Source organism: Carica papaya, chromosome 9 (genome assembly GCF_054855325.1).
Source record: "Carica papaya isolate Zhongbai chromosome 9, ASM5485532v1, whole genome shotgun sequence".
In the NCBI taxonomy this organism is placed as follows: Eukaryota; Viridiplantae; Streptophyta; class Magnoliopsida; order Brassicales; family Caricaceae; genus Carica; species Carica papaya.
The window spans coordinates 27,469,186-27,493,877 of NC_142317.1; the positions used below are offsets into that span (position 1 = coordinate 27,469,186).

Here is a 24,692-nt window from a genome sequence, read left to right on the forward strand (position 1 = left end):
AAATAAATTTATTTATTTTGATGTCAAATTATATATTTTATATTTTATTATCATAAACTCAATTTTGAATTAAAAAATATAATCATCAAAATAATTATTAAAAACATAATGATCAAATAACTACTCTAAAATTAATTTTGTTTAAATTATCTACATGCAATTAGTCCTAATAAATTTACATTACACGTAACACTTAAGTCAAAATCACACGTAGGATAAATATACATGCAATAATTAAATAAAAATTAAATATGTTAATGATATATATTTACTATTATTATAATTTAAAAAAATATTCCAAGATTGTTGTAAATATATAAATAAAATATTACAAAAAATTTTCCACCAACACATTATATATATACATATCTCATATTTATATATATATAAGAGTTGATGGCAGAGGCAACACATTATATATATACATATCTCATATTTATATATATATAAGAGTTGATGGCAGAGGCTACAGCTCCCATTTTGTTTTTTTTACCATTCATATTGTATATATATAAAAATATCTCATATGTACATATATATATATATATATATATATATATATTTCAGCGGCAGGACCGTAGTGGCTACATCAAAAAATTTTTTATTCCACATTGTGTATATCTTATATATATATATATATATATATATATATTTGTTGCACCCTAATTTTTCCAGCAAGCTCAAAGATTATTTATATATATCTCATATATATATATATATATTGCGTTTGTCCTAATTTTTCAGCAGCTGCCAAAATTATATATATATATATATATATCTCACTATATATTGCGGCCGCCCTAATTTTTGCAGCAACCCAATTTAATATATATATACCATATATATGTGCCGATGACAATTAATTTTCTTTTTTTTTTAATTCATTATATGAATAAAAAAAATATTTTAAATAAAATTAAAATGACTAAATAATAATTCTAATATTTTAACTCTTCAACCATTCAACATAAAATAGCAAAAATTAAAATTTAGTAATATAACTTAAATACAAAAAAATCATGACTTTAATATCACTGTAGGATTGTAATAGGTTCACAATACACAGTAAAAGATATAAAACAATCTAATATGATTTATTTTTATTTTAAAATTTTATTAAAGACTAAAAATTAAATTTAAAACATAATTAATAATAAATTCTTAAATTAAAATTATTCAAAAATACAAATATTTTGTGCATATCCACACTAAAATCGACCTTTACTAATTAACTTTTTAATCAACGGAATATGTAAGCAAATTGAATGATATTAAAATTTTAATAGAAAAAAATTCCCTCAATTTTTTTTTTCTTTTGGTGTGTATATGTGTGCAAAGGTTTTTTTCTTTCTTTTCTAATTTTTGCAATCTCCACTCATATATATATATATATCATATATATTTGGAAGGCATGGGTAGTTGTTAATTACTATTTGAATTTTTTCCTGTTGAAGTCCAAACTAATCTGGACTCTCTTTTTTTTCAGCACCAATTACATATATATATATATAGTGTATATAAAATCCAAGTCCAACTTCCTGTACCGTCCAAACCAACTTCGACTCCCCCTTTTTTTTTCATTTTTAACACCCAATTATTATATATCTCATATATATATTGCCTTTTTTATTATTATTATTTAATAAAATAATTTTATAATTTAATTTAATTTTAAATTAAATTTTATAATAATTTCAATTATTATAATAGCTACACATATTTTATGATTACACTAATAATATAATAATCAAGAACTATAAATATTAATTTTTTATTTCTAAAATAGAAAATTCAATTTATCTCTAATATTAATTATATTTTCTGTGTTACGAAAGAATATAATAATATTTTATTTAAATTTAAAATTTTATTTATTTAATTAAATTAAATTTTCTAATTTAATTATTAAATAATTAAAATAACTAATCCATTTAGCAAAAATCAAAACATTTGTTAGTGTGCAACTTCATAGATTCAATACTTAACCGGTAGTAAATTGGTCAAACCAATTACTAATTAAGGTTGGCATTTAACAACACTTTTTAACGATCAAATAACACAAAGTGTACAATTACTCTTAAGGAACAACTAAAGAATGATTTAATATTTTATTTTATTATTATTGCTTCAGGTTAACCCTATGATATGGTTTAACTATTAAATCCCATTAGATAACAAAATATGTTTCATGTCAATTGTATTTGACTAATGAATAACATAAAAAAACTCTTTTCTTCTTTCATTCAATTTACATGACCAAAATATTAATTTAGTTATTATAATAAATGACAATATAGAGCTTAAATTTATTATCAAAATTGACAAATTTTGTCTTAATCGATCACTAATTCTATAAATATTTAATCACATATAATATTCTTTCAACTATAATTCTATATAAGTGTTCAGAATCAAAGTATGATAAATGATTTATTAATTATTATAATGATTTTAGGTCAAAGAAAATTTTTAAATCTCACCATTTTAAGAGAATATTCTATTGACAATTTAAGATCATATTAACCAATAGGAATTCTTAATTGAGTCGGTTCCATGATCATATTTTTATATACATAATATATATATGCGATTTAGTTAATAAGATCAACTAATCTTTATTTTATAGAGACTATCATATATATATATATTAGTTTTATCGGATCATAAATGTTCTATTTTGATAAGCCAACAACTAAGAATATTTTAGATTAAATTATAAAAAATTTTACTATAATTATCAAGATCTCAGTCTTGATGTAAAGTTTCTAAATTTAATTAAGAACTTTATCATATAAATTAAATAATAAGATAATAAATATGATATAAAAATATTATTGCCATATACTAAAATAAATTGTCAAATAATAATATAATTAATATATTATACGAATAATTGAATCTTGGGAATAACAATTATATCCCTAATAGAAGCTGCAACCACTGATAAACAACGAGAAGTTGTGCCATCAGCGAAGACTAAGAAGTTACGGCCATTCAGAGGATGAAGGAAAGCTGAAGATCTAATTACAGTAAAATTTATTTTCAAAAAGAAATTAGGCCTGGGTTTTTCACATGGGTTAATAGGCTAATGACCATAACATTAAATAAAGTTGGGGCCTTAGAAATTTTAGTGGGTAGTGGACTTATAGCAACGGAAAAATTGGGCTTTTATGATTTTTCGAAGGGATTAAGTGATATTTTATGTCAGAAGTACAAGAACATTTTTATTAGAAAAAATAAATTTCTAAGCTTGAAACGATACTTATAATGTAGGTCAAGTAGGATTTTTTAATTATTTTGGCTCAATTGATTTGGGTAGCTTTACAGAGTTAGGGTGAGCCTGTTGGCTTCAACTTCTATACACGAACCATGTACGAGATGATCATTTTAAATTTTTGTGAAAGGTGAGAAAATAAGCAACCCTCTCCTATTTGAAACTTTATTGATGATTATAATAAAACGAAGATGAAATTGTTTGCTCTTAATTCATTAATGCAAATATGTTTTGCTAGTGAAACGAATATTAGCTTATGAGTTTAATCGAAAAATTCCTTTCAATATTATTTAATGTTACAATACATTTTATTTGTACTGAATAGAATAAAAGAGTATCTTTAATTTTTTTTCTTATGTTGTAGTTCTTCTTTTATTATATATTTATCATTTTTTAATATGTTATGTTAATTATTTGTACTTAGAAGTTCATTAGAGATTTTTTTAAAAAATTATCTTTAGTTAAACCTTTGATTTTGTTCTAATAATTCATTTTAAAATCCAAAATAAAAACTCCTATTTTAAGAATACTTATTTTGTCAAAAAAAAATTGAATGACTCAAATATACATTTTCTCATACGTTGACATGAAAATTTTATCTTAAAAAATATATTTGTCAAAATCCAGGAGATATTTTTGTATATATAAGTCTACCTTATTTTATTTATATCCTTCATTTCTTATATATGATTTTCTAACTAGCTTTATATCTTATATATGATTTTCATTTATATTTCTAATAGTATAATTTAAATATGGGTCATATTTTAATGACTCAAAGACACATTTTTATATACATTAATATTTTTTAAGTATCTCATTCTAAAAAATATTTTATCAAAATCAATATCAAATATTCTCTTTATCTATATATATCTTATCTTTTTATGTCTTTTAGTTCTTCCTCTAATTACCACTCCTAAGAAACAAATGCAATCCAATCTAATATCCTGATCTCAAGTAAATTTATGTTTAAGTTAGACTAAACTTTCTTATAAAATACATTTTAAATATGAAAACTTTATATTTATAAATTAATCTTATGAAAACTTTAGATTTATAAATTAATCTAATATAATGTCTCAAATCCAATCTATGTACCAAATCCAAAGTTAAAAAATCTTGAATGCCTCAAATGCACACTTTTATATTCATCAATATCTTTTCACTAAAAATTTTATTTTATCCTAAAAAAATATATTTATCAAAATTCATATCAAATATTTTTCTAATCTATATATATCTTATATTTTTTTTATCTTTTACTTCTTCTTCTAATTACCATTCCTAAGAAAAAAAAAGTGATCCAATCTGATATCCCAAATCCAAAATTAAATCTATGTCTAAGTTACACTAAATATTCTTATTTAACAAACCTTCAAAAATAGAAATTCTACATCAATAAATATATCCAATATAATATCTCAAATCCAAAGTTAAAATATTTTGAATTACTCAAATACGCATTTTTTTATATACATCAACATTTTTTAACTAAATTTTATCTTATCCTGTTGGCAAGTTAAATTTCATTGTAATTGCCAAGAAAATGAATCTAATAATCAAACAAACAGTCAAAATTTAATTGCTAAAAAGAACATGAATTTTACAACACTCATAAGACGAAATTTCACACTTCAAATTCGTTGTGCATTAACTTGTTGAAACTAATAAATGTCATTTATTTTTTTTTACTCAGTTTTTTTTTTCTTCACACTTGTTTGTATTTTCTCTTCGATCTAAAATTATTTATATAAACTTGTTTTGTCTTCCCCTTCTTTATTGTTACTGTTTCCCTCTTTACCTTCCCCTCTTTATTGTTAATTAATTTAAGTTTTTATTTCTAACATTAATTAAGTCAAGTTTAATTGTTTAACGTATTCTAAAAAAAATATTTATTAAAATCAATATCAGATATTTATATATATATTTTTTAATTCTTCTTCTAATTACTAGTCCTGAGGAAAAAATGCAATCCAATCTAATGTCCCAAATCAGAAGTTATTTTTATGCTTAAATTAGATTTAAGTATTCTTATTTAACACTTTTTAGATATAAAAATTCTACATCTATAAATAAATTTAGCTTTTGCTTAATTCAAATATCACCACAAAATAAATTCAATAGTTTCTATTGGTTTTCAAAATAATTAGATATGGATAAGACTTCTTTGAAGGCAGCATTCTTGGTGGCTTTCCTAATCATTTCTTCGTGTGAGTATTAGTCTTTAAATTGAGTAAAATGGAGATTGGCATTTTGGTTTTTTAATTGTTCATGTTTTATTTTCACTAGTTAATGCAAGAAAGCAACAGTGGGTTATGTTTTAAAGATTACTAAATTATTCATTGACTTGCAAATTCAACTAACTCTTTGTATACAGGTGTCGTATTAACAATTGAGGGAGTATGTTCGAGCAATAAGGATTGTAGAGATCTTCGGTGCCCACATTGTCATTTTCAATGTGTTAATCATCGATGCCAATGCAGTGAGATTGATGTTTCTGCTAATGGATATGAACATTCAACATTTACTAGAAGTGCACCTCAGAGTGGAGAGGGGAATTAAGGTTTCAAATATATTAATCACATTGATCTCGCCAATATCTTATACAAATAGAAATTTATCTCAATAAGAACAAATTTTCATTTAAATCCAATTTCAATTTACATGTTAATATGAAAATTTTATTATTGCAAAATCGGGATTCATCCCATCAAACCCTTCAATACATTGCATGGTGAACTATAGGGTGAAAAAACATAAGTAATGAGTCTTCCACATGTATTCCTCTATTAAATTAAAAATTCAAAGACTTTTCCCAATATAACGTATTTTATATAACTTATAAGCTTCACAAGTACTAACAATTTAACTTAATTTCTTTCAAATAAAATCTTACAGATACCAATACATAGCATTCGACCACTATATATAAGGCCCATCATAGTGACAATGCAAAGAGATCTATTTAAATTTTTTAAAAATATAGTTTTAATTCTCTTAAAGGCTAGTGACATCAATAATTAATTTTTTTTTATTAAGTAATCTTTTTGTAGCAACCCAGAACTTGGAAGGAAATAAAATCATAAATACGGAACCAAAATAATAAAGTTAGGGTTCATATTCCTTATACAATAACTTAAAATACCTAATAAGGCTACGGGAATGACCATTCTAAAAGAATAAACAAAAAATAAAAGAAATAAATAGAAAGTAAACAACTGGGCATCCTACTCGTAACCCTCTTGTGGATTGGGATCTAAATCTTGGTCCTCTTGATCTAAAATTATTAATGAAAGAGTGAACTACACTACTCCAGTAAGAATGTCACACTACTCACCGATACAGAAATGAAGGTTGGTAAAAATTATAAAAATAACTAATGGAGTTCTTAATTTAAGTAAATTCATTTATCATAAATAAAATCATTTACTGCATACTTATCGTAGTGAGATTTCCGAAACTGACTCATAAAGGCACTAACATAACCGGTATCATAATCTCATATTCAATTTTCCAGAACAATAACTTTCTCTTTTATCTGTCTACTGGTATTCATAAGGGTCCATAGGGATGTCTCTTCTACGTGTGAACCATTATTCAACATTGTCAAATCTCTATCCGTCCCCATACCCCGTTCGGTATGAGTGCCAAAAGTACCATCCCTCAATACCTCATCCAGTATGAGGGTACAATGGGCCGTTTTCATACCCCGTCTGCTATGAGCGCCAAAAATACTAATCTTTGATACCTCATCCAGTATGAGGATAAAACGGGCCGTCTCCATATCCCGTCCGGTATGAGCGCTAAAAATACCAATCATCGATACCCCATCCGGTATGAGACGATGTTGACGACAGGATTCCCTATGTACCCGATCCGTCCACCATCTCTTAGGATATCCAGTAAGGCTACAATTCATCCATTCACTTAATCAAGCGATTTTCTGTTTACTTTTAATTTTCAGTTTTACAATTTACTGTAAATCACGCAAAACATGCTCTACATGCATCAAGGAAACACAATCGAATCATCATACCAATTTTAGTGTATGATCATGCTTTCGAAATTGTAAAATCAATCAATCAGTTAAAATATGATAAACAGTAATAAATAACCAGTTTTGCCTCCATTAGTAACCTGTAATTATGGATATTTTTTAAATTACGCAAAATAATGTATTATTTATAATTAAATTTCGATTCCATAACAAGAATAAGGTGAGGGCTTCTTACTCGAATCGATGTTTGAAACACTAAGCCTTCAGCTACACCTACTGGCGGTCCCTGGGTTTCCTGAATTTTCCTTCGGAGGTTAAAACACGCTTCAAGTACCTAAAAATACCCAAAAAATTCAAAATCGTTGTTAGAAATCCTTTCTGGCAAATTTCAAAATTCTGTCGTGCTCTGGTGCAACAATGGTTTGCCTCGGGCTGGCAATTTTCGTCCAGTTTTGGCCGATTTCGATCGATTTTATACTTATCTCTATGAGAAAACACATTAAGTGGCCTCAGTTGGCCGAAAAAAATCAAAAAACAAAAACTCACCGGCGGCAGGATTTTCCGGTGCGGCAAGCTCACCTTCACGGTTGGGTGTTTTTCTTCAATCAACCTTTAAAAAATAGAACGGTGAATACAATGGTGAAAAAATTGCACGAAATGAGAATCAGGAAAGGGCTCATCGGAGGCGATTTTTAGTTTTTTCTACGGCAGTGTCGCCGGACTTTACCTGTAGGTTTTGGCCTATTCGCCAGTCCTTTGGCTCCGATTTGACCATGGGAGTGTTCAAAATTAAATTTCGAGCGATTGGGATAATTTTTACCTTTTTTGGCAGTCGGAGGTATATCCGCCATGACGGCGGGCGACGATCGGCTCCTTTCTCAGCGACTAGTTCTTTTTCTCCGGTGGCGGGGGGGAGGGGGGGGGGGCGGCTAGCGGCTAGGGTTAGGGTGTGAAGTGAGGTATTTATATCCGTCTCCCTTTAATCTGGGCCGTCCATCGCGTTTGATCTCAACTATTCGATCGCGTTTAATGAGGAAATGAATCTGAATCGTTCATCGTGATTTGATCTGAACTGTACGATCACGTTTAGAGAGGACACAAAAAAGATCTATTTTAAATATTTGAAAGATTTGTTTTGTTAATTCTCTTCAAACCATTGACTTTGATAATTCATTATTTACTAAATAATCTTTCAGTACATGTTAGAATAATTTAATTAGGCTATAATAAGTGTAGATACTTGGGCTACAATAACTACTACGACCATTTATTTGGGACTTCAAAAATCAATTTTCGTAGTTAGGCCACATTTAGCATTGTGTCAATTAATTGGGTTTCAATGTATCATTCAATTAAAGTTTCGATATCGTACAAAGTTTTGGTCAATGCAACTTGTAGTTGGATGAGAGGTTAATTTTAGCAATTCAACTTGTAGTTGGGTGTTGACCCAAAAAATTGATTAAAATAATTTTTAACTGGGCTTACATCTTATATATGATTTCAGCTACATTTGTGATAACATAATTTAAATAAGGGCCACATTTTGAATGACTCGAATACACATTTTTATATACATTAATATGTTTTAACTATCTCATTCTAAAAAATATTTTATCAAAATCCATATAAAATATTCTTCTATATCTATATATATCTTATCTTTTTATATATTTTAGTTCTTCTAATTACTGCTCATAGGAAACAAATGCAATCCAATCTAATGTCCTAATCTCAAAGTTAAGTTTATATTTGAGTCAGATTAACCTTTCTTATATTACACATTTTAAATATGGAAATTTTAGATTTATAAATAAATCCAATATAATGTCTCAAATCCAATCTAATGTACCAAATCCAAAGTTCAAAAAATCTTGAATGCCTCAAATACACATTTTTATATACATCAATATCTTTTTACTAAAAATTTTATTTTATCTTAAATTCATATAAAATATTTTTCTATATCTATATATATATTTTTTTGGTATCTTTTAGTTCTTCTAATTACCACTCCTAAGTTTAAGTTAGACTAAATATTCTTATTTAACAAAACCTTCTAATATAAAAAATCTATATCTATAAATAAATCCAATCTAATGTCCCAAATCCAAAGTTAAAAAATTTTGAATGATTCAAATACACATTTTTATATACATCAATGTTTCTTAGCTAAAATTTTATCTTATCATATTAACAAGTTAATTTCATTGTAGTTGCCAAAAAAATTGAATTTAATAATTAAACGAACACTCAAAATTTTATTGATAGAAAGAACATACGTAACACCCCGAGCCCAAGAATTAGGTTTGAAATGGCGAATTTTAATGTTTTTTCTAATAATAAAAATTCATTAGTTTTAATTTTAATTACATTTATTTTTTCCCAGTCAGTGGCACGATGAATTGCTGCACGCCACGTGGCAGACATGCTGACATGGGTTCCACGTGGGCAATCTGCATTTCAAGCCAATCGAATGGCCCAATGCCACTCTCGCGCGTACAAACGACCTAGATCAATTACCCGGATATAATTGAATAGTCCGTGTGTCTTTAACTGAACTATCTTGATTTGTTTCCCAAATAAGTGAGATCTAACGGTTGAGGTTGATCCACATGGGCTCGGATGGATGGACCACATCGAGGCGAGTGGGGTATGTAAGTATATCTTTCAGTCAAACCCCAAACCCTAGCTGACACACCTCATCAGAGAAGAAGAAAAAGGGCAGCTGGAAGTAGACCTAGCCATCGGAGGAATGTCGGTGCCACCGTGCCGGAACATTTAAAACACTTCATTAGGCCAAAAATTCTTCCCATTCTTCTTATTTCTCCGCCCTTAGTCATCTAACGTGTTTTTGATATAGGATAACTGAGAAGAACTGTAAACTGCGAGGAAGAAATGGCGGAGCTCAGCTGAGCCGCCGCATTGGAGGACCAAGATCATTGGTAAAAATATGTTTTCTCCTCCATTCGTTGAGAAACACCCCTAGCCATGATTTAAATAGATTTTCATCAAGGACTGGCCAAAACTGGTCTGATTGAGAGGAAGAGCTGCCAGAGAAGACAGACCAGGCAGCGACACCATGCTGGAACCCCAACCTGACCTCCAAGTGAGAATTTTGCCTTTTTTGCCGTTTCTTGCATATTTTTACGCAATTTTGACGTATATTCAATCTTATTAGAAAAATCTAAGAAATTTGAGATCCAGAAACCGTTGAGAACCATAGTGAAAAAAAAGCGGTGTTTTGGATACTGACCCAGTGTAAGAATCTCTCACCCCTTTTTTCTGTTTTGGTGAAATTAATGCCAAATTTATAATAATAAATTTTTTTGAATAATTGGCAATTTCTTGATTAATTAAATACAGGTTCTCGATGGAGCCAATAATCGATCAATCCATGCTTCCTTAATTGTGTTAATTATTTATTCGGTCACTTTATTATGTATATTTATTTTATTCACGTATTCTGAAATACGAATTTTGCACTCTTGTCTTGCTTGGGGATGTGGGTATGCGTGTCATTTGGAGTTAAATAGCAAATAAAAATAATAATATGCGTGAACTAATGTGATTAAATGAAAAAGGCTTACCGACTGTCATGAAAAAGAGTGTACGGACTTGGTGCATAGGGTGAACCCTACCGGGGATGTTACCCTCAACCGTACGGGGCTGGAAAGTCCCATACCAGAAGGGATTGAGAGTTTATAAGTGTCACTAGTACTGGATGGGGTATTGAGGTGGTTGGGCGCCCATTATTGGACTGGGTATGGGGACGACCGGTTGATTATAAAAAAAATGTTTATATCCACATATAGTGGGGATTCCTATGGACCCCTAACGACATAGGTAGGGAAAAAAAAATGATAGCGTAGAGATGAACAAGGCAAGAAATGTGAGTTGGGAAAGGTGAGGAGTTAAACGTTATATGTCTATTGAAATGTGTAACACCCAACATTTAATTTTTTTGATTTATATATATATATAATTATTTGTTAATTGAATTTAATTTGGTTTATTTTATTTTAATTTAATTTAATGAAAATAATAGTAATAATAATAAAAGGGTAAAAAAATTAGTTGAGGATTTAATTGAAAATAATTTTGGGATAAACGGGTGAAAATTTGGGTTCTAGGAGTATTTTTAAAAGAGAAATCAGAAACTGAGAGTCAAAATATAATTTAAAAAAATTTCATCACGTTAGATGCCCGGTTAGCAGCTCCGATCAACCAAGATGTGCCAGGTGGCAGAGGCATTGACGTGGGAGGCCACGTGGGGGGAGCCACGTGGGCGATTTGCGTGTGCGCGATTGAATGGCTGAGATCCATTCCCGCGCGCACGGACGGCCTAGATTCACTCCCTATTTAATTGTGATCGGACGGTCTAGATCAAAAGTGATGGACGGCCTAGATCAAAAGCGGATGAGTATAAATAACTCCATCCGCACCCAAACCCTAACCCTAGCCACGAGAGCCCCTCGCCGGAGAAGACAGCCCAGCTGCCGGGGAGCCGACCACCGCCACCTGCCGCCACACCAGAACCTTTTTCAACCGCTTAAAAAGGTAAAAATTTCCCCTCTTGTATGAAATTCAATTTTAAACTCACCCATGGCCAATTTAGAGTGAAAGAATTGGCCAATTGGCTGAAAAACACCGTCGAAGCCCGGTGGCGCTGCCGCGGGAAATTTCACAAATTGACTCCAATGAGCCCCTTCCTGATTCCCGTTTCGTGTAATTTTTACACCATTGTGATCACCGTTTCCTTCTCTACAAGTTGACCGGAGCAAAATATCCAACCGCAATGTGAGCCAGAGGAGCCCTGCCACTGGTGAGTTTCAGTTTTCTACATTTTTTTAGCCAATCGAGGGTCCTAAGTGTGTTTTCTAACATGAACTGATGCAGATTTGGCTGAATTCAGCTAAAAACGGCTGACAATTGCCAACCCGAGGCGGATCGTCGCTCCAAGCGGCAGCGCTGTTGCCGGAGCATGGCAGAGCCGCCGTGCCAGATTTCTAAAATTGGCCGAGTAGGCTCTAGGTCTAATTTTTGGGTTATTGGGACATTTGTAGATATCGTAAGTGTGTTCCAGTTCCCGAAGAAAAGTTTAGGGAACCCAGGGAGCGCCCATAGGCGCAGTAAGCCATTTAGCTTTTCGGCGTCAAATTAAGTAAGGACCCCTCACCCTATTCCCTATCATAGAATTGAAGTTTAAATAAATAATAATATGGTCTTTTGTACAAATTAAATAGATGTGCTTGATTAATTACGGATTGCTAATGGAGCCCAAATCGGACATTGTTTTCTGTTAATTTCTGTTGATTTATTTTACAGTCTAAAAGTATGATGGTATCTGATTTATATATTGTATGGTTTAAATGCATGTATTAGTGCCTTACTTGATCACTGTTTGATTTTGGGATCTAAGATATGATTGCTGTAACGGCCCCGATTATATTAAAAAGAAATGAGTATTTAAATATATCGAATGCGGAAGCGAGATCAAAATTTTAGTTAACATCCCTTACACGAAAAACCAAAAAACGTACTTAAAATATAAAAGATTAAACTAACTAAGAAAGAAACTCGAAAATAAAACTATGCGTATGACTACAGAGTCTCTAGGCATCCCCTTCGTCGTCCTCCTGCGGAACGGGCTCGGGAACCATGTCTTCCTGATCTGAAATGGTTAATTAAGGAGTGAGCTACACTAGCCCAGTAAGAACATCACGATATCTCACCGTCACGGAGATAAAGGTGGGTAGAAAATAAAAATGACCAATGGAGCAAAATTTACAACGAACTCGTTTATTAACATGAAAACCTTTACCATCCACTTACCTCGGTGGAATTTATGAAAACAATATAAGAAAAACAATAACATTATCATAATCATTGAATAATATAAGCTGTAAAACATAACACTTATCACGCCTCTTGAAATTCAATCATTGTACAACATATCTTTTTCTCATTTACCAGCCTACTAGTATCCGTGGGGGTCCATAGGGGTTCCGCTACCCGTTAACCTTTAACATTCATAATCAGTTTCCAGGGCCGTCCCCATACCCCGTCCGGTATGGGCGCCAAAACCATGAACCTCAATACCCCGTCCGGTATGAGGGTGAAACGGGCCGTCCCCATACCCCGTCCGGTATGGGCGCCAAAACCATGAACCTCAATACCCCGTCCGGTATGAGGGTGAAACGGGCCGTCCCCATACCCCGTCCGGTATGGGCGCCAAAACCATAAGATCTCCATACCCCGTCCGGCATGTGAGACCACAATCCCGGTAGGGTTCCCTACGGACCCGGTCCGTCCACCATCTCCCAGGATATCTAGTCAGGCTGACCCCCCATAATACAATTATCAGTCTACACAATCTTTCATTTTCCTTTTCCTCAGTCAGCATCATCAATTCACATACAAACAAGCAAAACAGTAATTTATGCCGAACATACAATATACAGTATCAGTTATTCAGTCATTCAACCCATGATTAATAAAAACGTAGTAAATGCGCACAAATCTGTAAAATAAACACATCAAACCTCATTTTGCATTTAAAGCTGTAAACAGGCCAAATAACAGTAAATCACCAATCACACTAGACTCGGGCTCCATTAGCCACCTTAAGCAATTTCACACATTCGTTAATTCAAGAAATACCGTTTTATCATTTTGAACTTTAATACCGTGATAGGAAATAGGGTGAGGGGTCCTTACTTGTTTTCGGGATCCGAATACGATTCACAGTGCGCCTGCAGGCCGTCCCTAATTTTCCCTGAGTTTTTCCCGGGAAACTGAAACACACTAACCGTACCTGCACGTGTTCCAAAAAAATCCAAATTAGGCCCAGGGCCTCTTTCGGCCCAAATCGCAACTCCGGCACGGCGGCTCCGCCGTGCTCCGGCGACGGCGCCGCCGCTGGCGGCGGCGAGTCGCCTCGGGTTGGCTGTTTTCGGCCGTTTTCGGCCGAATTCGGCCACACTCGCATTGGTCCTTGTCAGAAAAGAACCTTAGGGCCCTCGGGGGGCCAAAAAATCACGGAAAAACGGAGCTTACCGGCGGCGGCGCTCTCGGGTGCAGCGGCTCTCCGGCGAGGTTCGTGTTTTGGTGATTCGGCTCCGGTCAACCTGTAGAGAAAAGAATGGTGATCACGGTGATATAAAAATTGCATCGAACGGAGGCCGGGAAGGGCCTCGTCGGAGGCAAAAACCGAGAGGGGGCGCGGCGGCGCCGCTGGGCTTCGGCCGCGTATTCCGGCCGTTTGGCCGGGATTTCGGCTTCGATTTGGCCATAGGAGGAATCAGTGGGGAAAAACGAGTCGGGGGTATGAAATTTACCTCGATCGGCGGTCGGAAATTTCCCCGGTGCGGCGGCGAGCGGCGGCGGGTGGCGGCGGTCGGCCTCTGGTTCGTCTTCTCCGGCGAGCGGCTGGCGGCTAGGGTTTGTGGTCTGGTGTGGGGGTTCTATTTATAACCCCTTGCCTTTTGATCACAGCCGTTCATTTTGTTTTAATCTGGGCCGTTCGTTTTTGATTGAATCTGGGCCGTCCGTGCGATTGAATCTGGGCCGTCCGATCGCGTGATTGATCTGGGCCGTCGGATCGCACCCACGCGGATCGCCAACGTGGCTCCTTTCGGAGTGACGCGATCTTGCCACGTGTCAGGCCCTGGTTGGCCGGGACTGCTGACGTGGCTGCTGACGCGGCTGCTGACGTGGCCCCCCTTTTTTTTTTTTTTTTTTTTTTTTTTTTTTTTTCTCCTCCTTTCCGGGTGCTACAATTGCATTGTCGGATGCATGTTTACTTGTTTATGTATTTATGTTTGATTTAGTAACGGGGACTAAGGAAAAATAGCAAGGGGTGTGATATGATAAATAGATAAGATGACAGCCTCACTAGATATCCTGAGAGATGGTAGACGGACCAGGTTCCTAGGGAACCCTACCGTAAATGTTGTCTCATACCGGACGGGGTATAGAGACTTGGTTATTTGGCGCTCATACCGGACGGGGTATGAGGATGGCTCTGTAATTAAGATTGTTAAGGGAAAGGATTCACGTGTAGTGGTGACACCCCTATGTATACTAGTAGGCTGGTGAAATGAGAAACGATTACGAGTTCGTCTGTTGTTAATAAATGTGAATTTATGATATATTTTATGTTGCTGGTCGTGCATGAAGTTATGATTTGTATGATATTATTACTTCTATAATTTGTTTTCATAAATTTTCCAATGGTAAGTAAAAAGGTAAATGATTTTATTTTAAATAAATGTGTTGGTTTAAATCTACTGTTCCATTGGTTGTTTTGATTTTCTACCAACCTTTGCTTCTATGACGGTGATATAATGTGATGTCTTTATTGGGCTAGTGTAGCTCATTCCTTATTTAACTACTTCATATCAAGAGGACCTGGTTCCCGAGCCTGATCCGTACGAAGACTGCTAGTAGATGCTAGATACTTTATAGTTTTCTTTGCTTTTCTCATTTCTCGTGTTTCTTTCAGAAACTTCATTCCATGATGTTTGTTTAGTACTTTTAAGTTATTGTGTAAGGGATGTAAACCTTAACTTTTTATTTCGCTTTCGCACTTAAATTATTATATATTTCCTTTTGGATTTCCGGGGTCGTTACAAAATGTATACTATTAGATTGAGATTCTAATTCTTATTTTAATTAATGGAATTTGAGAAGTTACAGGTTAGTTGAGAAAATGCTAATGTTTTCAGTGAAACGAATAATGAATGCACTAGCATTCGGGTTTTATTAAGAATGGACTCTATTAGTTGTTTTATGTTCTCTACAACCATTTGATTTTTAATATCAATGTTAAGGTATTAATATTCTTACTGAGTTAGTGTAGGTCACTCTTTTTTTATTAACAATTTCATATCAGGAAGATTAAAACCCATATCCCGAATAGCAAGAGACCAGTTAAAGAATTACCTCTTCCGCTTTGTTAGTTTCGAGTAGAGGTTAATCATATTTTTGTTTTCTCCATTTAAGTTTCAAAAGCATTCCCACAACCCTATTGGGCATTTTAAGTAAATATGCAAGGAATGTAGCTACTAAAACTTTAATTACTTCCGCTAAGTAATAAATTTTAGTATTGTTTATTTTACTATTACTGAGTTATACGATCTAAATTTTGGATAGGGGTTTTAGCCTTTACAACATAAATTTTACAACATTCACAAAATAAAATTTTACACCCCAAATTGGTTATGCATTACCTTGTTAAAGCTAATAAATCTCATTTAATTTTTTTTTACTCCTCAGATGTTTTTTTTTTCTTCGTACTTGTTTGTATTTTCTCTTCTATTTAAAACTAGTTATATAAATAGAAAGATTGCCATTTTGTTTTTCCCTTCTTTATTGTTACTGTTTTCCTCTTTACTGTTTCATGTCATCTTCATCTCTTTATTGTTAATTAATTTAAGTTTTAATTTTCAACATTAATTAAGCCAAGTTTAATTGTGTAATGTATCCTATAAAAATTTATTTATCAAAATCCATATCAGATATTTTTCTCCATATATATATATTTTAATTCAAATATCATCACAAAATAAATTCATTAATTTTTATTAGTTTTCAAAATAATTAGATATGGATAAGAATTCTTTGAAGGCAGCATTCTCGGCAGCTTTCCTAATCATTTCTTCATGTGATAATTAGTCTTTAAATTGAGTAAAATGACGATTGGTTTTTTGTTTTTTGAATTGTTCATGTTTTATTTTCACTAGTTAATGCAAGAAAGCAATATTGGGTTATGTTTTTAAGATGATTAGATTATTCATTGACTTGCAAATTCAACTGACTCTTTGTATACAGGTGTTGTATTAAAAATTGAGGAAGTATGTTCGGGCGATAAGGATTGTAGAGATCTTAGGTAGTCACATGGTTGTTTTCAATGTGTTAATCATTGATGCCAATATAATGAGAATTATGCTTCAACTAATGGATATGAACATTCAACATATATTATTGCCGTTCATTTTCTCTCTTTATGGTTGTTACTTCACCTTCGCCTCTTTATTATAAATTAATTCAAGTTTTAATTTCCAACATTAAATAAAGCTTAATTGTCCAACAATGATTCATGTGACAAGTCTAGTTCTTAGCTTGAACTCAAGCAAGAGGTTTTTTGGGTCATTTTTGCTCAATGCTTTTTGACAACTCTATAAAGTTAAGGTTGAGCGTGTTTGCTTCACCTTCTATATGCAAACCAAGTTTTCCACAACCTATTTAATATTGTGAAGGGCATGTGCAATGAGTAACAAGCCCCCCAACCCCCCATTTACAAGTCTACTAATGATTGTCACCTCAAGATGAAAGGATTTATTCTTAATTCATTAACATAAATTTATGGTTAATATTATTGCTAGTGAAAAGTCATTAGTTGGTGATTTTTCACCAAAAAATTTCTTCCAATAATTTTAATATCTTCAACAATATTATTTCATGTTGGGACAACATAAAAATTGTTTTAATTTTTTTTTCTCTATTTTAGTTCTTTTTTATTCCATATTTATCCTTTTCTTATATGGTGTCATAATTTCTAAGATTTGAGAATATTCTTTAGTGATTTAAGTTCTCATTGTTGTCAACTTAATTATATATTTGATCTTATTATAATCTATAACTATTTATTAAAACCGAAAAACAACTCCAATTTTTTGGGTAGCTTATCTCCTTGTAAAAAAAAAAACCAACAACAAACTCGTATACAAATTTATGCATGTGATAATTTGTGTTTATCTATTTCATAAAATCGATTTGAGATATTTTTCTATCTCCAGATATGTAACAACCCAGACTCTATAGGGAGTCACGAGTGTCCTTTCTATGTATCCATTTATAGATACAATAACATATGTAATTAAACTTGCATATATTAATAATGGATAACATTCTCCTCCAATGCATTTTAGTAGAGTCTTTAAAAACATTGACAAACTAGCGAGGCATAATAATATCTCAAAATTAAATAATACTTCAAGATTTGGAAAACTAATCAACATAAATGGAGATCTTCATTTGTTATTTGCATTGTTTTACTGCTCCTATGATTCCTAAACTAGATCTTGGTTCTACTGTTATAAAAATATTGAACTGGAATAAGTTGTACATGCTCAGTAAATATAATTTAAATCCTAATCTACATAACTATGTGTGGTACACATAAGACTTTTGTACGATCCACTCCCATCCGAATAATATTTAGTATTATTTGAAAACTTCAAATGAACTAACTATATTTTACCAATCTTAAGTTATTAAATTTACTTTTTTTTTTATACTTCTCATTTCTCTAATATAATGATTCTCAGTTTTAGTAAAATTTAGCATTTATTATTTTTAATTATAAGTTACATTCTCATGATTCACTAGTTAGTATAACATTTCTAATAGCACAAGATAAATTATGATAGGATTATTTCTCATGGTTTATGATACTGTACGATACACTTTTCACAATCATAATTGACAAATGTAATTACCTCACAGACACTTAGACTTTATAATTTCATGGTATTATGTTGTTTTAATCTTTATCAAGGAGGGCAATAATGATCTCTATTATCAACATGGACCTGGTCACAATAACAAGAGAACAGTACGATACAGAGGATTTCTCCATTCATGGAAGGGTTCACCTATTATTGATAACGACGACACACGCTCACACCCTTCCTTAAACCCAGTAGTAGAGTACAACACGATCACTTGTCCACGAGGTAGAGTTTATTGTCACCTTAACTGAGTCTCGGCCACACACACATGCATTTCCCTTGATACAAGATCAAACGAGTTTAAAAGAGATTTGACTCATTATTTTGACACTTTAGCTTTACTTGTTTTTCTCTTTATTATTGACTGACTCAATTTATTATTAGGTGATGACTTTATAAGAGTAATATACTTACTTTTAATTTAGTTTCTCATACCTATTGTCTAAATTTAGATTTGCATAAAATTTATATTTGTTTTCTTATTGAGATTCCTCATGTATAACTTCTTTATTCACTGCAAGATTAAGATAGTTACATATATATAATTTCCCATTTTACTCAATTAATTTTGACAAATTTGTAACATTTTCTTATTAAATTTTTCTTATCTTATATTGTTATGTTATGTGAGACTTTTTCTCTTCCAGGTATAGCATAAGTTCCTACATATTTCACTCACCATTTCTGCATTGAACTCATTTACTTCCTAATCATTTAGTCAATTAATCATTCATCGACCTCTATTTCTATTTGGGCTAATTGGGTCCATATTATTTACTAGTCCCATTCCCATTTCATTCATGGCCCATTGCAACCCTTTAGGGTTAAATTATTTATTCCAATTACCCTCAATTAATACCAAGCCCATTATAACCCCTTTTTAGTTAAATTGATTATTCCCACTCTTCTTGGGACTACATTCTAGACCTGTACCAACCCAATTTTTTTGATATTGTTTCGAATTTAAGGAGAAAATATGAATATATATTGAACGAAGTCTACCTCGCATTGCATTAGCGAATGTGGAAGTGATTGTTGGCTTCTTGAAATCTCTCATCCTCCTCGCTGCTCCCACCAACCCTAATTTTTTATTAAGGTTTTAAGTTTCCCCTTTTGTTTTGAAAACCAATTCTTATTTATAGTGGCCATGATTTAATTGTGGCCATTGAAATAGGGAAATGCGATCTAGCCATTGAATTTAAGTTTCCTTCCCCACTGTTGATCTTCCTCGCAACACATGCGTGGCAAGATCTTGCTCGTTTGTTTAATTCCAATGCATTTTAGCATGTGCGGCCTGCATGGCTTACTCCGATTGGCTCCTCGAGACACATTTTTATGTACATTAATATTTTTCAACGTAAAATTTTATCTTATTCTAAAAAATTTTATTTATCAAAACCCATATCAAATATTCTTCTATGTCTACATAATCAATCGAAAATTGTTCTATGTCAAAATCCATATCAAATATTCTTCTATGCCTCTAAATATAAAGAAAATATAATCCATCCAAATTTCATATCCAAAGTTAAAAATATAATCCAATCCAATCCAAAATTCATATCCAAAATTAAAAATATAATCCAATCGAATCAAAAATTAGTTTTATACTTACATTAGGATGATAATTATTATTTAATACAATCCAAATATGAAAATGTTAGTCCATAAATAAATCCAGTTTTAGCTCAACTCAGACATCACAATAATACAAATTGAGTATTTTCTATTCGTTTTAAAAAATTTAGATATGCGGAAGACTTCTCTGAGTGAAGCATTGTTGGTTGCTTTTATTATCATTAACTCATGTGAGTCTCATTCATTAAATTGAGTATAGAGTACATTTAATTTTTTTAAGAATTCGTGCTTAGTTTTTATTTGTGTACATTTAAACACATTATTGAGTTATAATTATAATATTATTGTATTATTTTATTGATTCTAAAATTTTATTGACTATTTGTACATAGATATCATATTAAAAATCAATGGAAGTTGTTCAAGTGATAAGGATTATGGTCATGTTAAGTGCTCTTATGGTCACGTTCACTGTAAAAATAAAGTGCATTGATGATTCTATTTTTAATAATGGCTTTCAACCTTCACCCTGTCTAAAAAGTTCTCCTTCTAGTGGAGAAGGTGGAGGAAGGCATTAGGGCTTCAAATTTATACATCATATTGATCTCTCTAATGTTATACACAGTTAAATCTTTAAATTAGTAAGGTTATGTCTTTGTTTGGATCCAATTCTGATTTATGCATGGGCATGAACATTTTGCAAAGAAGAATACTGGGACATTGAGATTGTGCATAGATTATAAAAAGCTTAATAGAGTTACAATCAAGAATAAGTACCATCTCCCCAAAATCGATGATCTCTTTGACCAGTTACAGGGTGCACGAGTCTGTTCTAAGATTGACCTATGTTTAAGGTATCATCAGATAAAGATAAAAGCTGAAAACATTCTGAAGACAACATTCTAAACTAGGTACAGACATTATGAATTTCTTGTCGTGCTGTTTGGGTTGATTAATGCACTTGCAATCTTTATATAGACTCTTTAGATTATTTTTAGATCAATTTGTCATAGTCTTCACTGATGACATCTTGGTCTAGTCTAAGAACAAGGAGGAACATGCTTCGTATTTGGCTCAAGTTTTGCAGGTTCTTAGAGAAAAGAAGTTATATGCACGGTTGAGTAAGTATGGTTTTTGGCTCGATTAGGTTGCCTTTCTGGGACATGTAATATCAAAAGATGGTGTATTAGTGGATCCCCGTAAAATTGAGACCGTGTTAAATTAGAACAACCTACTACAGTCAAGGATATTAGAGGATTTTTGAGATTCGCTGGGTATTACCACAAATTTATGAAGAGATTCTCCAAGATTGTAGCTCCTTTTACTCGATTGATAAAGAAGAATGTCAAATTTGAATGGGATGAAGCATGTGAGAGAAGTTTCACAGAGCTCAAAAAATGGTTGACCACTACACCTGCGTTGCCTCTACCGAATAGAACTGGTAGATATACAACATACAATTATGCTTCTTGTAAGGGATTGGGATGTGTACTGATGCATCATGGATGAGTCATAATTTATGGGTCTAAGCAACTGAAGACACATGAATGAAAATCCCCACTCATGACTTGGAGCTCGCTGTGATTATCTACACCCTGAAACTCTAGTGCCATTATTTATATGGTAATCCATTCGAGATCTATGTTGACTATAAAATTTTGAAATATATTTTCACTCAGAAGGATCTCAACATATGCCAGAGGCAATGGATGGAACTCTTAAGAGATTATGACTGTAAGATCTTATATCATTCAAGCAAGGGTAATGTACTAGATGATGCACATGGCAAGAAAAATATAGGTGCACTGGCTTACATGATGGTTTCTGAGTGGAAGCTGTACAGGAAATTCAACTTCATGATCAGGCTGAAGGTGTTTATTTGGCCAGTTTAATTTCCAACCTGTAATACTTCAGCAGATCAAAGATGCCTAGTTGACTGACTCCACATTATCGGCCATTAGGAAGGACACAGAGTGTGGTTTGAAGCAAGAGTTCAGAGTGTCAAATGGTGGGTTACTCAGATTTAATGATACAATGTGCGTTCTCAATAACGAATAACTAAAGAAAGGCATTTTTATTGAGACTCATTGCTCCAAATTCACCATGCATTTGGGTAGCACTAAAATATATCAGAATTTGAGACCTTGATTTTGGTGGAATGGTATAAAAAAAAGGCATTCCTAAGTATGTTTCCAAATTCCTTATCAGCAGGTGAAAACAGAACAACAGCGTCCTGGTGGACCACTCCAACCTTTTCCGATCCCCAAGTGAAAATGGGAACATATCACCGTGAACTTTATGATTGGATTGCCTAGGACCCGACTAGACCATGATGCTATCTGGGTGATCATGGATAGGTTAACTAAATCCTCCCACTTCACAGTAGTGAAAATGATAGACTCCTTAGAGAAGTTAGTTAGAACTTATATCTGCGAGATTGTAAGATGAATGGGATTCTCGTTTTAGTGGTGTCTGATAGAGATCCTAGATTTATCTCTAGGTTTTGGACAAGTTTTTAGCAAGCCATGGATACCTAGCTATCGTTCAACATTATTTTTCATCCTCAGACGGATAGACAATCAGAGAGGACCACTCACACATTGGAGGATATGCTACGAGCATGTGTTTTAGATTTTGGCGGATCTTGGGTTGATCATTTGCCACTAATAGAATTTTTTTTTATAACAACAGATACTAGGAAAGCATTGGTATGACCCCTTATGAAATATTGTATGAAACTACTGCAAAGATCTCTAAGATTAGAAAGAATATTCAAGTAGCCCAGAGTAGACAGAAAAGCTATGTTAATAACTGAAGAAATGACCTAAAATTTGAGGTAAGTGATTATGTCTTTCTAAAGATCATGCCTCTCAAAGGCATCGGCAAGCTTAGGAAGAAGGGAAAGTTAAACCCTCGATTTATTGGCCCATTTGAGGTTTTAGAGAGAATTGAAGCAACTGCCTACCAACTAGCATTGCCCCCAGAGCCTTCTCGAGTTCACAACGTATTCCATTTATTGATGCTACAGAAGTACAATCCTGATCAATCTCATGTAGTACCTTACAAGCCTCTTTCAATCAAGAAGGATCTATCATATGAAGAAGTTCATGTCAGTATCTTAGACCGAAAGGAGAAGGTACTTCGGAATAAAATGATTCCCTTAGTTAAAGTCTTGTGACAAAACCACACTCAGGAGGAAGCCACTTGGGAGCTAGAAACAGAATTTTGAGACAAGTATCCCCATTTATTTAATGTTTTATAATTTAAATTAATTTTATGTAATGATATTTTATATTAATAAAATAAATTTGAATGACCAAATTTTTCTAGGGGGGAGATTGTAATAGAACAAAATAATGTCATTTTGGGAAACCCCAAAACAGTGTCATTTTAAATGTAAAAATGAAAAAAAAAAACAAAACCAGAGGCGTAGGGGGAGATTGTAATAGAACAAAACAATGTCATTTTGGAAAACCCCAAAACAGTGTCGTTTTAAATGTAAAAATGAAAAAAAAAGCAGAACGCCTCTGGTGGAAAAAAAAAAAAAAGACCTTTACACCAAAGAAAAAGGGGCATGCAGGAGTCTCTCTTTTCTATTATAAAAATAGAAGGAATTGAAGGGAGGGGGAGAGTTGCACGAGAATAAAGAATATAAAAAGAAGAAGAGCTGGGTGGAGAGAGAAAAAGGGAGCTATTTGTAGAAAGAAAGAGAGAAGGGGAGAAAGAAAGAGAAAAAGAGGTCGCAACTAATTCAACTTATGGAGGTGGACCGTAGCGAGATCAGGCAAAAAGTAGGGCGGCTTTGCTTGTGGACGTCTGAGCTAAAAGAAAAAGTGACGGCCAGTTGAACTACTCGAGGAAGAAGAACGTGCGTGCGACAGTTTTGTTGAAAAAGGAACGTTGATCTGCACGTACAATGTTGGCTTACGGCGATCCAATAGCAAGGATTTGCATGCAGGAGGGAGACTAAGCAGAACCAGTCACGCCTGATTCTATGGTGATTACTGGTCGGGTAGCAGCGACACTTTGTAGTTTCTAGCGGTGGCGCGTGTACGATCTGGTGATAGCATGTGAAGGTGTGCAATGGTGCAATTTCCTAGTAGTTACGCATTGTGAATTTCAAAATCCTAAAACCTTGAACATAATTTCACTCGATTGAATTCTATATGGTTTAAATTGATCCGTAGAACTAATTTGATCGATAGGTCAAGTAGATAGTTTAAAATTAAATTAATTATTAGCATGAATGTTGGAAGAGTTGAATGTTGAGTGCACAGCTGACCCAAGGCAAAATTCACTCTTACAGTTTGAATTTGGCATTTGGGAA

General features: G+C 32.8%; 1 protein-coding gene and 1 long non-coding RNA gene across 3 annotated transcripts; one reads left to right on the forward strand and one right to left on the reverse strand.

Annotated features, from left to right (window-relative positions):
* Nucleotides 1-12,717: 12,717 nt before the first annotated feature.
* LOC148240233 (uncharacterized) lies at nucleotides 12,718-15,002 on the reverse strand. Of its 2 annotated transcripts, XR_015816538.1 has the most exons (3): nucleotides 14,331-15,002; nucleotides 13,992-14,088; nucleotides 12,718-12,945 (listed from the first exon to the last, which is right to left on the reverse strand). It is a non-coding gene; the product is annotated as an uncharacterized LOC148240233 (long non-coding RNA). The 2 variants fall into 2 exon arrangements; XR_015816537.1 differs by having other exon boundaries at nucleotides 12,718-14,088.
* Nucleotides 15,003-23,228: 8,226 nt separating this feature from the next.
* LOC148240234 (uncharacterized) lies at nucleotides 23,229-23,594 on the forward strand. Its single transcript, XM_088212102.1, has 2 exons — nucleotides 23,229-23,501; nucleotides 23,559-23,594. The coding sequence occupies exons 1-2, from the start codon at nucleotides 23,229-23,231 to the stop codon at nucleotides 23,592-23,594; spliced, it is 309 nt and encodes a 102-aa protein (XP_088068228.1).
* The last annotated feature ends 1,098 nt before the right edge of the window (nucleotides 23,595-24,692 follow it).

Coding starts and splice junctions, on each gene's coding strand:
- LOC148240234 (XM_088212102.1), top strand. CDS start 23,229: ATGCCTCTCAAAGGCATCGGCAAGCTTAGGAAGAAGGGAAAGTTAAAC. Junction 23,502..23,558: donor TCTTAGACCGAAAGGAGAAG/GTACTTCGGAAT, acceptor AACCACACTCAG/GAGGAAGCCACTTGGGAGCT.